The sequence below is a fragment of the Maylandia zebra genome, linkage group LG20, assembly GCF_041146795.1.
Source record: "Maylandia zebra isolate NMK-2024a linkage group LG20, Mzebra_GT3a, whole genome shotgun sequence".
In the NCBI taxonomy this organism is placed as follows: Eukaryota; Metazoa; Chordata; class Actinopteri; order Cichliformes; family Cichlidae; genus Maylandia; species Maylandia zebra.
The window spans coordinates 32,340,420-32,355,415 of record NC_135186.1 but is presented as its reverse complement, the minus strand read 5'-3'; the positions used below and the strand labels follow the sequence as shown (position 1 = coordinate 32,355,415).

General features: G+C 37.3%; 1 protein-coding gene across 1 annotated transcript in view; it reads left to right on the top strand.

Annotated features, from left to right (window-relative positions):
* Nucleotides 1-14,996, top strand: part of gdap1l1 (ganglioside induced differentiation associated protein 1-like 1) — a 37,899-nt gene that overhangs the window by 20,566 nt on the left and 2,337 nt on the right. The window contains exons 2-4 of the mRNA XM_004560278.5: nt 101-293; nt 5,598-5,771; nt 12,815-12,909. Of these exons, the coding sequence (XP_004560335.1) occupies nt 101-293; nt 5,598-5,771; nt 12,815-12,909 (462 nt within the window). The remainder of the gene's footprint in view (nt 1-100; nt 294-5,597; nt 5,772-12,814; nt 12,910-14,996) is intronic.

Sequence of the window (14,996 nt, the reverse complement as noted above, 5' to 3'; positions counted from 1 at the left end):
CAAATGTTCACCCACTGAATATATTTCCAGACATACATGTTGTGATTAAATAAAAAAACAGGGGATGTGTTTGGACTAATCACGTCCTTTGTAATTTCAGGTACGGCTCGTCATTAATGAGAAGGGTCTTGTCTGTGAGGAGAGGGATGTGAGCTTGCCACTGCAGGAGCACAAGGAGCCCTGGTTCATGAGGCTGAACCTGGGCGAGGAGGTGCCCGTCTTCCTCCATGGAGACACCATCATTAGTGACTACAACCAGATTATAGATTACATGGAGAAAACCTTTGTGGGAGGTAGGACAATGCTGTCTTTCTTTTCTCTTGTTTAAAGATGGCAGAGTCATTTCCATTTGCATATTTTCATTATTTTCATTCATGCTCCATTAGAGAAGCGTTGCATAATTCATAGTTCAAAATAATCCCTATTTATCATGTATTATTAATCTGGTGCTTGCTGTGGCCGTTCAGTTCTCCTGCTTACTGTCTGAAAAACACTGTTTTAGCTCCTTTTGCTCTCACTTTAAAACTTTCTTTTTATTGGCTTCCCTTCATAAACAAAAACAAAAGATTTTGGCAGTAGGTTGATTGGGCTTCTGTAGTCACTGCTAAAGCTTGAAGAAACATCCCCTCTCTCTGACGTCACACAGAGCTATGGGTAGAAAAAATGCTTTTTCTCTCAGTGATAATCACTTACAAAGACCTTGTTATTTAAAACTGGCCATATGAGCATCCACCATGATAACAGTAACTATATAATAGAGGAATAAGGAAGCTGCATAGGTCCCACTTAACTTACAAGCATCCTTTCTATAGCAGGAAAAATCATCTTTACGCTGCACTGCAAAAAAAACCCCAAGTTCTTTTCATTTCCATATCTTCCTCATGGATCATTAATGGGTCTAGATGCTATTTGTCTGGACGTAGCTTTAGCCTCTCTATTTTATCTTGACATATTTATGTAGCCATCAAGTGCGTGTTTGAGGCCCTTTTACAGAGATCTACTTTTTAAAGAGTCCACCAGAGAGAGAGTTGTTAACCAGTAAAATTCGTTATGTTTACTAGCTAATTGTACCAAGTTAGACTATAAAAATTGGTACTGTAGTATTCAAAGCCGGCTCATTGCATGTGTGCTGCACTCCTCGTTTTTGCATTAGTCCACCTATACCAGACTAATTCATCTCAACCGCCGCCTCGTGCTCTGCCAAAGGTTTGTGATCTGTAATCACCAATAAAGATGAGGATGAGTATTTGTAATTCTGATGTAAGCCACCTCTGTGAGTTACCAGCTGTACAGGTTAAGTGGGTGTAAAAACTGAAGGCAGCAAAAATTCCAGCAGAAGTTTAACCTAGCAGACAGAGATTGATTACACATGTGGCATCTCAATCAGTGCTGCCACACCACTAACTGCAGTACTAAGATGAATCTGGTATAAAAATTTGACCCAGTTTAGAGCTTTTACGAAACTATTCATAGAGGCCAAAACTGCTTTTTGTATCAAGCTATAAACATATTTTAAAATGCTGTAAAGTCAGGCCTTTTAACATGAGAGTCTATTACGAAGAATTTGCATTTGGGGTCAACTTAAGGTGGACATTTTAGAAACTTTAACTTTTGGCACTTGTATGTTGGCTTCATTTTTCACTCCTAGAGGCTGTTTGTTTGTTATAAACACAACCCAACCGGTCGCGGCAGATGGTTGATACTCCCTGAAGTCTTCAGCTGGAGGTTTGTTCCTGCTAAAAGGGAGTTTTTCCTCCCTACTGTCACCGCCTGCTTGCTCATAGGGGGGTTGTCTGATTGTTGTTGTTTTTTTTCTGAATTATTGTAGGGTCTTTAACGTACAATAGAAAGCACCTTGGGGCAATTGATGTTGTGATTTAAGAAAATGTAATAAAATTCACTTGAAATTAAAGTATATCGGCCCTATAAGGGGGCGGGATATGCAACACAGGGGATTCTTCTTCTTCATCTCTCTCTTATATCTCTGACTAGAGCTATAGAAAATTTGAGGCCTCATTTGCCCAGTTTGTGAAGCTGGAGTGACAAAGACTGTTGGAAGCCATTGGAGGCCATCTGTTTTCTTTGTGCAGACTGTGTCAGTGCATACTATAATGTGAAACTGTAACTCATTGCATCAACGTCTTTGCACCAATGTCACTGAGACGATCCTTGCTGATTAGATTAGACAAAATTGGAGTGACCCCTTGGGGAACATTTGTGGCACTCACAAACGAGACACAGATATAAACACAAGAGACATAATTTAATGATTGAAACAAAAAGTCCATCAAAGCTATATTTAGAGAAGCGGCATCTGTAGCTGTGAAGTTGTGATGGGTATGGAGGAACGTACGCTGTGAGGTAATGACTGAGATTCAGACTCTTGAGCTTGAAAAGGAGGCAACTGGATTTCTTTACATGTTTGAAGACATTTTGAAGACATCTAAAAAGTTTCTTCAGTTCTAAAACAAGTGGCAGAGAGTCCCAGGTAATAAACCCTTAAAAGGTGTCCTGACCCTCTTGGATAAGAGGTTAAATGTGTTCAAAAACCTAGAGAAGGACAGTTGCCTTCTTTTTAGGCTCTCAAGACTGCCATGGCCTGGATGACTGAGAGCCTACACAGACATTCGGGCTTGGCAAACATGCAGCTCAAAGAATAAGCAAATGTTAAGAAGCATACACTGAATCCTGTTATCTGTGTTGTGCTGTAGTATCTGTAGGTGGCACGTTCTATAGGATTATCAGCTGAGAGATTATGTAACAAACTGGGAGCCTCAGATCAGAAAATGCCTGGGGACATAGGTCTGTAACTGAAAAACTTCATGGCTTTCCTGCTTAGTTAGTGCTCACATGTCTAGGGCAGCGCCTAGAGCTTTGAATTCAACAGCAGAAGATCTGGTTCACTGCTTGCTCAGTAATAAAAGGCTAGAGTGCATAAGCTGACCCCAGGGTCTGATGATCTCATTCAGCTAACTTCATTTTAGTCTTTTGATAGTGTGCTAATAACTTGTTTTGGAGCAAGTTAGTCATAGAGATATAAAATCATTCATCAGTCTCCAGTTATACTCTAATAATTTAGTTAAGCTGTTATTGTTGCATTTTTTGGTTTTGTTTATTTTGTCTACTGAATGTCAAACAAGTCTGATGCATGTTTTATCCAGAAGCTTTCATCCAGGAGTCAATTTGAGGGGATGAGTTACAGGCATGCTTTTTCTCTGCCTTTAAATCCCTAATGAAACCTGGCAACGTGGGCTGCAGCTGGTCTGCAAAGTGCAGATTTCTCAGAAACGGGAGGCATATGCAGTGTGGAGCAGTGGCAACAGTTTTACAGTGTTGTTGAGGCACAGCAGGGCAAAAGCTGTTTGCAAAAAGATGTCAATCATCGCCCGAGTTGTTCTTATATATTTGTCATGCTCATTGTGAACATGTATGAACTCAGTCGGGAAGTTGCTTGACAGTTTGCTGCTAATTTAATCTTTCCATCACCAGTGCTGCAGCAGACTTCCTGCAGAGAACCACTGCAGGGCATGCCCAGGTCAGCATGCAGGTCCAGAGACTGATTACTCAGCTCTCTGGAGCTCAGCCACGTGCAGCTCCACCCTCCTTCAGCTTCTCCTCATCGTCAAGCACCCATCTGATTATCTCTGTCTTGTCAGCGATGCCTTCCCTGCATGTGGCTGGCTGTGACCCTGCAGAAAGATAAAAGCTCCCTCTGTTCTGCACTTTCAGTACCGAATCTCAGCAGCAGGTCATTATGCTGAACACCATCGCTCCCAGCCAGGCGCTGCGCTGTCAGACACGAGAATTAGGGCAGCAAAATGTAAAAGCGGGATCTCTCTGAGGTAGTAAAAGTTGGAAGTGTTTTTATGTGTGTTAAGGTGCAAACAGACTGTAGAGTTCATCTTATTATTTTTTCAAACCCACGTTGTGCAGCATAGTTAGAATAAACTGGACTTACAGCCTGAAAATGTGATGAAAGTATTTTGTTTTAATAAAGCTTATGTTTGCAGGCCATTTTAGATGTTTACAGTAGCTATAAGGATAGACAATATAAAACATTTTAATATGATAGCAGGCAGAAAAAATCCACTCTTAAATTCTGGTAACAAAATATTTGGCACATGTTGATAATCAGTCTTTAACAGGAAACAAAATCAACATGCCTCACGTGCTTCCCTGTCGCTGTGTGAGGAGGACCTGCCTGAGCTAAAGTCACTAAAAGAGAAAACTCTCCAAACAACTCGACTCCTCTTTGGGTCACAAGTTATTTTGGAGTCTCTGGGCTCTTTTTTTAATCCTCCAGGTTGGTGTTTTTTTTGCCATCATTAACTTAGTGTTTTAAAAACAGGTGTAAAAGAGAAAAACTACATACTCACGGGATATAATCATGAGTCTATTCCAGATTACCTTCATTTATGTTTATTCTGTGAACATAATTTATAAAACGGAGTTAATGTTTTATTCATTTTGACCTGACAGTAGCGACCGAGAGAATATAGTTACCAGGAACTGGAACCAAGGTCTTTTTGCAAGCAGAGTCCTGTATGCCTTTAAAAAGTATGTAGGCTTAAAGCATCTCCAAGTTGTCTTGGATGGAGAAGGTACCTCCATCTTTTATATTTTCTTAGCAACAAAGCCTTAATAAGCTGTTGGATGAAAACTTGATGAGAGTGAAATCCATCTTTTCTGCAACTGTCTGCAAGAAAGTCTATAATAATTCACGATCATAATAATAATAATAATAATAATAATAATGCAGCTTTTTTCTTGTAACGGCAGGTAAGCAGAACAGATTGAGTCAGTAGGCGGATGATGTAACAAAGTTATGGAGTCTAATTACAGTGTTAATGTTTAATTTGTGTTTTTGTTGATCTGGAACGGGAATTTAATCTCATGTGGTTATACCAGGGGTGGGCAACTCCAGGGTTCGAGGGCCGGTGTCCTGCAGGTTTTAGATGTCACCCCGGGTCTACACACCTGAATCAAATGATTAGTCCATTACCAGGCGCCTGGAGAACTTCAAGACATGTTGAGGAGGTAATTTAGCCATTTAAATCAGCGGTGTTTGACCAAGGACACATCTAAAACCTGCAGGACACCGTCACTTGAGGCCCGGGGTTGCCTACCTTTGGGTTATACCATAGTCTAGTGTTTTCACTCAACATAAATTGTTGTTGATCTTGTTGTTCCCTTCACCTGAAGGATGAACTGGTTAGATTTTGGTAATCAAGGTCACTGTGACCTCACCTCCAGCCCTAACATCTGTATCATTTTTGAAAGCTCAGTATGTCAGGAACACTTTCAGGGATTTTCTTTACATTTGGCACAAACATGTACTTGGGGGTGACGGGTGGTTTATTATAGTCCTCCACCTGTTACCAGGTTACCATGTTGTGTGTCTGACAGCTGAATCTGGCACAACTGTGTTATTCTGGGTTTGTGTGGTTGCTTAGAGACCTTGGGGGTTTTGGACAGATTAAGAAAAAGTCCACAGAATAATGCTCTGCAGCATGTAATTATGATTCACTACATTTTGCCCAGTTTGTATTCCTGTAAAAATGTTTTCTCTTTTTCATGCTCTTGTCTTACTCACACAGACACAGTGGCTCAGCTGATCCCTGACGCAGACTCGCCTCTCTACGATCGTGTGCAGCAGTACCGTCAGCTACTGGATGGTCTGCCCATGGATGCGTACACACATGGCTGCATCCTTCATCCAGAGCTCACGACTGACTCTATGATCCCAAAGTACGCCACAGCAGAAATACGTAGTAAGTGAAGCCAGCTCACTGCACTGCGGAGGCACGAATGCTCGTATTTTAGCATCTTTGGGAATTACAAAACAGCTTGTGTTACTTAGAGAATGGTTTTTGGGTTGTTTATTTTGCAAACATAGTGTAAGGTCAATAGAAGAAATAAAGGATCCCTTTTAATCAAATGCATTTTTATTGTATTTTGAGATGTCTATAAACATTCCTATAGCTCTTGACAGTTAGCTTGCCTCCCTGCTTTGTGAGTGCAGATTTGATTTTCTTGTGAATAACAAATTTATTCAGTGTTAGAAAAGTTCAGGTTCCTCCAATATTTAAGATGTAAGAAATAAGAAGCATTGTTTCAAATTTTCAAGTAAGTTTTTTATTTTTTGTTTTCACATCAGTTTTGATTCAGTTAATTTTAACAGATTAAGTAAATACCTTTACAACAGCAGTCCCCAACCCCCAGGCCTCGGACCGGTACTGGTCCGTGAGTCATTTGGTACTGGGCCGCGAGAGGTGAGGCTCAGGTGTGAAATGTGTAGTTTTCAGGGTTTTTATTGGTTTTCAGCATTATTTTGTTATCGTTTTGATCGTTAACTCGGTTTTCCTGAGTTTTTTCACGTGTGTTATGAATAAATCTTTTTTTTTTTCGGTACCGGTACTAGTTTTATTTTGTTGTATTTATCTGCAACACCTTAAAGGCCGGTCCGTGAAAATATTGTCGGGCATAAACCGGTCCGTGGCGCAAAAACGGTTGGGGACCGCTGCTTTACAAGACAGTTGATAGCTAGATCAGCTGTTTTCATCTGTGTTACGTCAGCTGACCTTCTGCTGCTTCTGTAGCCGCTTATTTAAAGGACAAACATACATCACAAAGACTGACCTGCGTTTAATTCAGAACTATAGAAGAGGTAAATCTCAAGCTACATCCTGAAAGTTCACAAAGAGATTTAAAATAAACGAACAAAAACAAACAGGAAAGAAGTGCAGATTTAATGAAATGTGCAAAAATAAATGGAAATACAGGATGTTGTTTGAGGTAAAAAACAACTCTATAACCGGAAAGTCAAAACCATCTTTATCTTCATTATGCTCTGACCTCTCTGAGGCAAGCTTTTGTGTAATGTCTTGAAGTAATCGTCAGAAACAGTTCTTCAGGCTTCCCGAAGGAGATTCAAGTTCTTCTTAGGAGCTTCCTTTTCTTCCAATATCTGTCAAGATGATCCCATTACTTCAGTAACTTTAATCTGAAAAGAAAACATTTATCAAATTTGACTAAAGGACAGACGCAGCTCTCTGTCCATTCAGGTCAGTTATGTGAAAAAGCCAAAATAGCTTTAACCGACCAAACCTTTGTTCCCCAAAAAAGGTACAATATGAAGACTGTCTGATCTCCTCACGAAAAACTGAGCAAGACTTCAGGGTCTTTCCAGAAACAGGATGATTTGCAAATTTTAGCAACTGAGTCCACTCGAGTGTGTGTAGCACAAAGGCACGCAGTGTCCATAGAATCAGAGTGTTCACTGACTCAGTTTAATTTAATGTGACAGAGGGCTCTGCTCCATTTCACAATGCATGTTCACACACGTTTAATATCTGAATAGATACATGTGGGTCTGCAGGTGTGTGTGTCTGTGTGTGTGGTGAGTTAATGATATATTTTTGTCCCTTTTGTTATTTCTAAGATATTACATTTATCAATTAATACAGAGTGAAAAGGTCAAATTATAAAAAAAGGCTCCACAATAAAAGCAAAAATGCTTCCTTCTAGAGTTTGAATGAAAACAACAGAATTTCAATGAAAACAACAGAATTTGAGAACAAACAATGGAATTTGAATGAAAACAACAGAATTTGAATTAAAAGAACAGAATTTGATCAAAAACCAAAGAATTTGCATGAAAACAACGGAATTTGGGAACAAACAATGGAATTTGAATGAAAACAATGGAATTTGAATGAAAACAATGGAATTTGAATGAAAAGAACAGAATTTGAATGAAAACAACGGAATTTGAATGAAAACAACAGAATTAAAATGAAAATGTCGGAATTTGAATGAAAACAACAGAATTTGAATTAAAAGAACAGAATTTGATCAAAAACTAAAGAATTTGCATGAAAACAACGGAATTTTGGAACAAACAATGGAATTTGCATGAAAACAACGGAATTTGGGAACAAACAATGGAATTTGAATGAAAACAATGGAATTTGAATGAAAAGAACAGAATTTGAATGAAAACAACGGAATTTGAATGAAAACAATGGAAGTTTAAAACAAACAACAGAATTAGAATGAAAACAACAGAATTAAAATGAAAATGTCGGAATTTGAACGAAAACAACAGAATTTGAGAACAAACAATGGAATTTGAACGAAAACAATGGAATTTGAATGAAAACAACAGATTTTGATCAAAAACAAAAGAATTTGCATGAAAACAACACAATTTGAACAAAAACAACGGAATTAGAATGAAAACAACGGAATTTGAAAACAAACAATGGAATTTGAATGAAAACAACGGAGTTAGAATGTACAGAACAGAGTTTGAATGAAAGCAACAGAATTCTACAACGAACAATAGAATTTGAATAAAAAGAGTAGAATTAGAATTAAAACAACAGCATTTAAATGAAAACAACGGAATTTCAATGAAATGAACGAAATTAGAATGAAAACGACGGAATTTGAGAACAAACAAAAGAGTTTGCATGAAAACAACAGAATTAGAATGGAAACAACGGAATTTGAATGAAAACAAAATTTGAATGAAAAGAACAGAATTTGATCAAAAACCAAAGAATTTGCATGAAAACAACAGAATTTGAACGAAAACAACGGAATTTGAAAACAAACAACAGAATTTGAATGAAAACAACGGAATTAGAATGTATAAAACAGAGTTTGAATGAAAGCAACAGAATTCTAAAACAAACAATAGAATTTGAATAAAAAGAGTAGAATTAGAATGAAAACAACGGAATTTCAATGAAAAGAATGGAATTAGAATGAAATGAATAGAATTTGAATGAAAACAACGAAATTAGAATGAACAGACCAGAATTTGAATCAAAACAATGGAATTAGAATGAAAAGAACATAATTTGAATGAAAACAACGGAATTTGAATGAGCACAACAGAATTTGAATGAAAACAATGGAAGTTTAAAACAAACAACAGAATTAGGGATAGCCTTAAGTGGTAAGCATTCAACAAGGTGCTAGAAACATTCTCTCATCCCAACTGGTCGCAGCAGATGGCCGCCCCTCCCTGAGCCTGGTTCTGTCAAAGGTTTGTTCCTGTAAGAGGGGAGTTTTTCCTTCCCACTGTCGCCAAAGTGCTTGCTCATAGGGGATCATATGATTGTTCCTAAAATAAATGCAAATTCATGATGTGAGTCCCCTGCTCCGTCACATCTCAAAGGTGCTCCATTGGACTGAGATCTGCTCACTCTGGAATACAGTTACACTTATTATCAGTGTTGTTCAAGTTACTTGAAAAAAGTAATCAGTAACTAATTACTGATTACTTCCCCAAAAAAGTAAACCTGTTACTTTACTGATTACTTATTTTCAAAAGTAATAAATTACTTAGTTAATTAGTTACTTTTTAAAAACACAATTTACAACCTGAATAGGCGATAAAGCGATAGATCTTTCAGCCCAATTCTACTTTTTCTGCATAATCCATCATACAAAAATTTATCAAATGGAAAAGTCTCTTTTTTTAAACTTGTTTTATCAGTTTTAATTTTTTAACTTTATGCATCAAGCAAAAAATGAAATTATATGCACCATTCTCTGACTTGAAGAAATTAGTTTAACATTTAAACCTATTTTCTGCACATTCCATGTGTTACATGTAACGCGTTACTGTCCATCTCTGCTTATTATGAACTCATGAACTTAACTTAATATGCATGAAGCCACTGCACTCTGTGTATACTCTGGTTATGAATGGATGGATATGGTCAGCAACAATACTCAGAAAGGCTTGGTATTTAAATTTGGTACTAAAGAGCCCACAGTATACCAAGAAAATAACACCCACATCATTGCACCACCAGCAACCTGAACTGTTAATACAAGGCAAGATGGATCAGTGTTTTCACGTTTACACCAAATTTTTACTCTATTGTCCAAATCTTGCAGCAGAAATCAAAACACATAAGTCCAGGAAACATTTTGCCAGTCCAATTCTGGTGAAGCCATGTGAATTGTATCCTCAAATTCTTGTTCTTGGCTCACATGAGCAGGGCCAGGTGTGGTCTTCTTCTGCTGCTGCCCATCTGCTTCAAAGTTTGATACATTCTGTGTTCAGAGGTGGTCTTATGCATACCGTGGTGTTAACAAGTGGTTATTTGAGTTTCTTTTGCCTTCCTATCAGCTCAAAGTCGTCTTCGTAAACACCGGAGATGGTTGCGTGGGAATATTTAGGTAGATCATTGGCACAACCATGCAATGTTCAAAGTCACTTAAAACACCTTTTGTCCCCATTCTGATGCTCAGTTTGAACTTCAGCAGTGATTTTGATGAGGAGTTAAACAGGGGTACCCACTGAAGTGTATACTGGGCCCTCATTGGTGAAAAAAGTGTCCCATGTTTGTCCCTAGTGCTCATCCCTGAGGTAAAGAAAGTTTTCTTGTGGATTGACAGGATGAAAGGTAGATGCTATTTTGGTTTTGTCATCTTTTCTCGACTACTTTCTTCTTTTAAAGATATAAAAACTTTTCAGTGCTTTTAACTCGCTATATTGAACACTGTCACACACTCAGCGTGACTCAGCTTCAGCTCTGGTACCAAAGAGACTCCTACGACGAAAACCACATGCATTTTGAATGCAAAGCAATTCATCTTCCTTGCAGCATTTTCCACATCATTGGTAAAACAAATCCCAGGTTTTTATGTGCACAGCGTGATTAGCATACTGTGTAATTTGATGCTACTCAATACCAAAAACCCTTAACACAGCACTTTGTAGTGATGCCAGGTTTTTAACGGCAGATATTAGACCTCCCAGCCTGAACTGTGGTGCTCTTCACATCAGGTAATGGCCTTGTCATGTAAATCAGAGCAACAGGCTGGATGAGATATAAAAGAAAGTCTGCAGGAGAATTAATCATCCAGTGAAATCCTGACCAGTCTGTGATGGACCTGCAAAATCAACTTTAAGGAGTATTTCATTGAACGCATCGGTGTTCTCTGTGCGGTAAACTTTGGTTTGGATGATTATGATTCAGACTGAAGGGACAGTTCAGACACAAACATTTTTATCTTTCTGGGTTCATCTTGTCATCATCATTCCAGCAGACTCATGGAAAATATGCAAAAAATAGGCCGCGTCACAGGTTTGCAGCTAAAGTAAAGACTGACAAAATATTAGAAGACTAAAAGATTCTGCATCCTGGCCAAGTTCTTCATCTTTATTATTAACAATTCCCCAAAAAACAACAAACTCAGTAATGTGTCAGTCTATCGTATGAATTTTTCCATCTTCCTGCTTAACTCTGAAGAAGTAAAACTTCAAAGGTTTGACTTTTATTTTGTAAAAACAGAATCTCAGAGCACAGTTGTACACTGTTTTTGGCAAATGTTACACTAAATGTCATTACTAACTACACTTGTTAGTATTGTATGTGGATTTGGCTAAAAATATAAACTTCAGTGTCCAAGTACATAATACAATCACCGTGTTATTGCAGGGACTTTACCTTGCAATATCAAGTACATTGAAGCAACTGTTGTGATTTGTGCTACATAAATAAAATTGAATTGAATTAATGGTGCCTGCGCTGAACTACACCTGCCTCTGTTTGTTCTGTTAGTTTACCAAACTGCCTTAATTAGGTCACAAAATGCATAAAAATGCTTTTGTAATTAAAGGTTTATATCTGGTATGCCTTAAAAACTTGTTTTAGCTGCATGTTTTTTTATTATTCAAGTGATCTTTGAGTTGGAAATCATAAAACTACCTGAGTAGAGCTAAATCAAGTAGGTTAAACACTAAGACAAAACATCAATCTTTTACTTTGACTCATCATTAGTTACCCAGATGGCAAAAAGAAGGGTAACAAAAAAACAACACAGATGAGTGGATTCATGCCATTCAGACCAGAGAAACAAAATGAAAACAGCTTCTATTAAAAGTGTAGTACAGTAAAAGCCATACCGGACTGTGCTAGGTAACAAAAACAAATTTAATCCTGGACTCGCCTGTCTTCCTGTCCACAGCAGTAGTTAAAGAACAAAACAAAACAATCAGAACTGAAGAAGCTTCTCGGATGAGAGGTGAAACGCCTTCAAGCAACTTAAAGAAGTCCAGACGCTTTTTTTTTTGCAAGCTCCTTTGAAAACAAAACAAAAAAAATAGTATCTCTAACAAAAGAAGTTATGTGAATGTGAGCAGATATTATCTGCCTGACTGACTGTTAATGTTGTAATATCATACCTGGATAGAAAAACACACAGTGGAAAACTATCAGTCATGTTCTGGCCTCCTCAGAGTCCAGACCTCAACATTATTTAAGCAGTTTGGGCTCATCTCGACAGAGAATAGACTAAAAGGCACCCAAAATCCATAGAAGTCTTTTGTGAACATGATTCTACCAAATATTGAGGTTTGGTTCAATTGTGCAAACTATTTTTTAGCCTTATATACTGTGTTATATTTACCCAATGAAAGAAATGAGAGGTGGCTCAAGTGTTTTGCACAGTGCTGTACGTTAGCAATATAAAAAATTATAGTGCACCACGGACACATCTTATGTCCTTGATGACGTAAATAAAAACAATATGTGTAACAGCTGATGACACAAGCTTCTTCCTCTGCCCTCGGGAGACTGAATGGAGCTCAGATGGGAATAAGCTTTGTATTGTCAGACATCCCCTTGGAGATTAAACACACTGGACTCTGGCGTATTTGCTTTTAGTAAAATATGCCAGGCAGACAGCACAGTGTCTAAATATTATTCAAAGTGTTTTTTTCCCCTTCCTGAACAACAGAGGACACAGTTAATGTGAATGCATGCACTGTGTTTGTGTGTAACTTCAGGACATCTGGCCAACGCTGCGACAGAGCTGATGAAGCTGGACCATGAGGAGCCTCAGCTGACAGAACCGTACCTCTCCAAACAGAAGAAGCTAATGGTGAACCCGTGTTTTCATTAACGTTAACATTTAACTTTTAAGTGTCCTTCACAACTACAGATTTCATTAATATACACTTCAGAAGTGAAGACTTAAGATGACTTTCAGGGTGTGATTCATATACTGCAATTCATAGGAGTTCATTTGCATAAGTTTCAGGGCCTTTAATCCATTAAATGATGCATTAAAATTAAATAAATTTCTCACTTATTGTAAGAATTAATAGCTTAGTGTATTGTACATTTTTAAATTGTTGTTATCCCTTCAAGAAATTATAGAGCACATAGAAAATCCATTAAATCCTCTAAATGTGTAATACATTTATACTTATTTAGGGCAGCTGCCTGAATTAGCATCTTAAACTGATGTATTAATATCCTTCATGGGTACAAAGTGAAGGTTATCACACAGGAAACACCCTGTAAGATTAGCTTCATCGAGTGAAACCCTTAAAATTTTAAATCCTGAATAAAAATATACTTATTTTGAATTACATATATTTGAGACCCCTGAACGGGAATGTAACGAGTATGATTTTTATGTATTTAATGCTTTTTTGGGGGGACAAACAGTTTAAGTCTCTATTAAACTGACAGGTATTGCGTCATTTATGATCAGAGAAGAAATCCTGACTTTTCCTTCAGTGCCGTTAGTTTTCCTATTTGTGGCTTTGAGTGAAATATCTTTAGAGCTACTGGATGTGACATATAGTTAAAGTGCTTTAAATGTTTTTTAAGACTAATTCTATGTAAATACAAGTACACTGCAATTACTTTACATTATTATGACAGTTTTAAACAGATTCCATGCCCCCCATAGAATAATTCATATTAAGGTTATTTGTATTTTTTGTAAGCAATAAAAAGCAGTTTAGGCGTTTGGCTTTAGCATTTAACTAGATACATATTTTTGGCTGAAATAATGTTCTGAGATGTTTTTTATTTTTCTATAAGTTTTTTCTTTTCTTCCAAAAAATGTTTTTAAAGGCTGAATAAATCTCTGCAAAGTATTCCAAAAATGTTTAGTGAAAATGTTGCTTTTGATGTTGTTTTTGGAGTGAGTGGAGCTTTCCCTGTTTAACTTTGGTTGAGGCAGATAGTCAGACTGGTTAACAGAGTAGGACAACCACACACTGTCACATCCACACCTATGGCCATTTTAAAGCCACCAGTTAACGTGATTTGCACTGAACTGTGGGAGGAAGCCACAGTACTCGAATGGAACCTGTGCAGGTACAGCAAGAACATTCAAACTGCACACAGAACGGCTCCAGCTGATCAGCATATATAAGAACCAGGAAAGTTCTTGCTTTGCTGTCGCAGTGCTAGCACTAGCTGTTTCTCACTGCATGTCAAAATATCAAATTTAAAATGTATGTTTTCAGCATTTTAGGCTAAATGTTAAAATGACACATTTTATTTCCTGAAAATATGTGAAACACTTTTAGTGTAGTCTCCAAATTTGATATTTTTCCTCGTGGCATTAGAAATCATTTCACTGCAATGTGTCAATCTATCATAAAACCTGATTTAAATGATATAGTTTATGTTATCCAGTAACATCTGTGACACAGTCTCATAATTTTGCATTCAGAATACCTTTTGTTCAGAAATTGCATTCGAGGAGCATTTTAAAAACCCCGTCATCTCAGACACCAGTGATGTCCTCAAATCAGAATAATGCAGAATACTGTTTTTGTTTTTTATTGTCATAAATATGTATAAGGACATTTTATAACTTGCAACTTAACACCATTCTTTGAACGTTGTTAGGATTTGAAATAGTGCTTCAAATGAATGTTTTCTTAAAGACAGAATTACAAAGTTTATGTAAGGTTTGTTATTTTTATGGGAATGTTCCCTGCTAGCTAAAATTTCAGTGTTATCAAAACTACAAAAAAGTAATTACTGCTGCTTTAACAATTACACCATCTGCAGTTAAAACAGTTTAAATTGAGTCCTGCTAAATAAGAAGCCACACTTGCCTAAAAGGGGGCTGGGAAAGGCTTGATTTATGTCAACTTATAACAATTTATCACTTGAATTTAACATTAAAACATCAGTTTAATGCGTGCTACTTTTTTACTT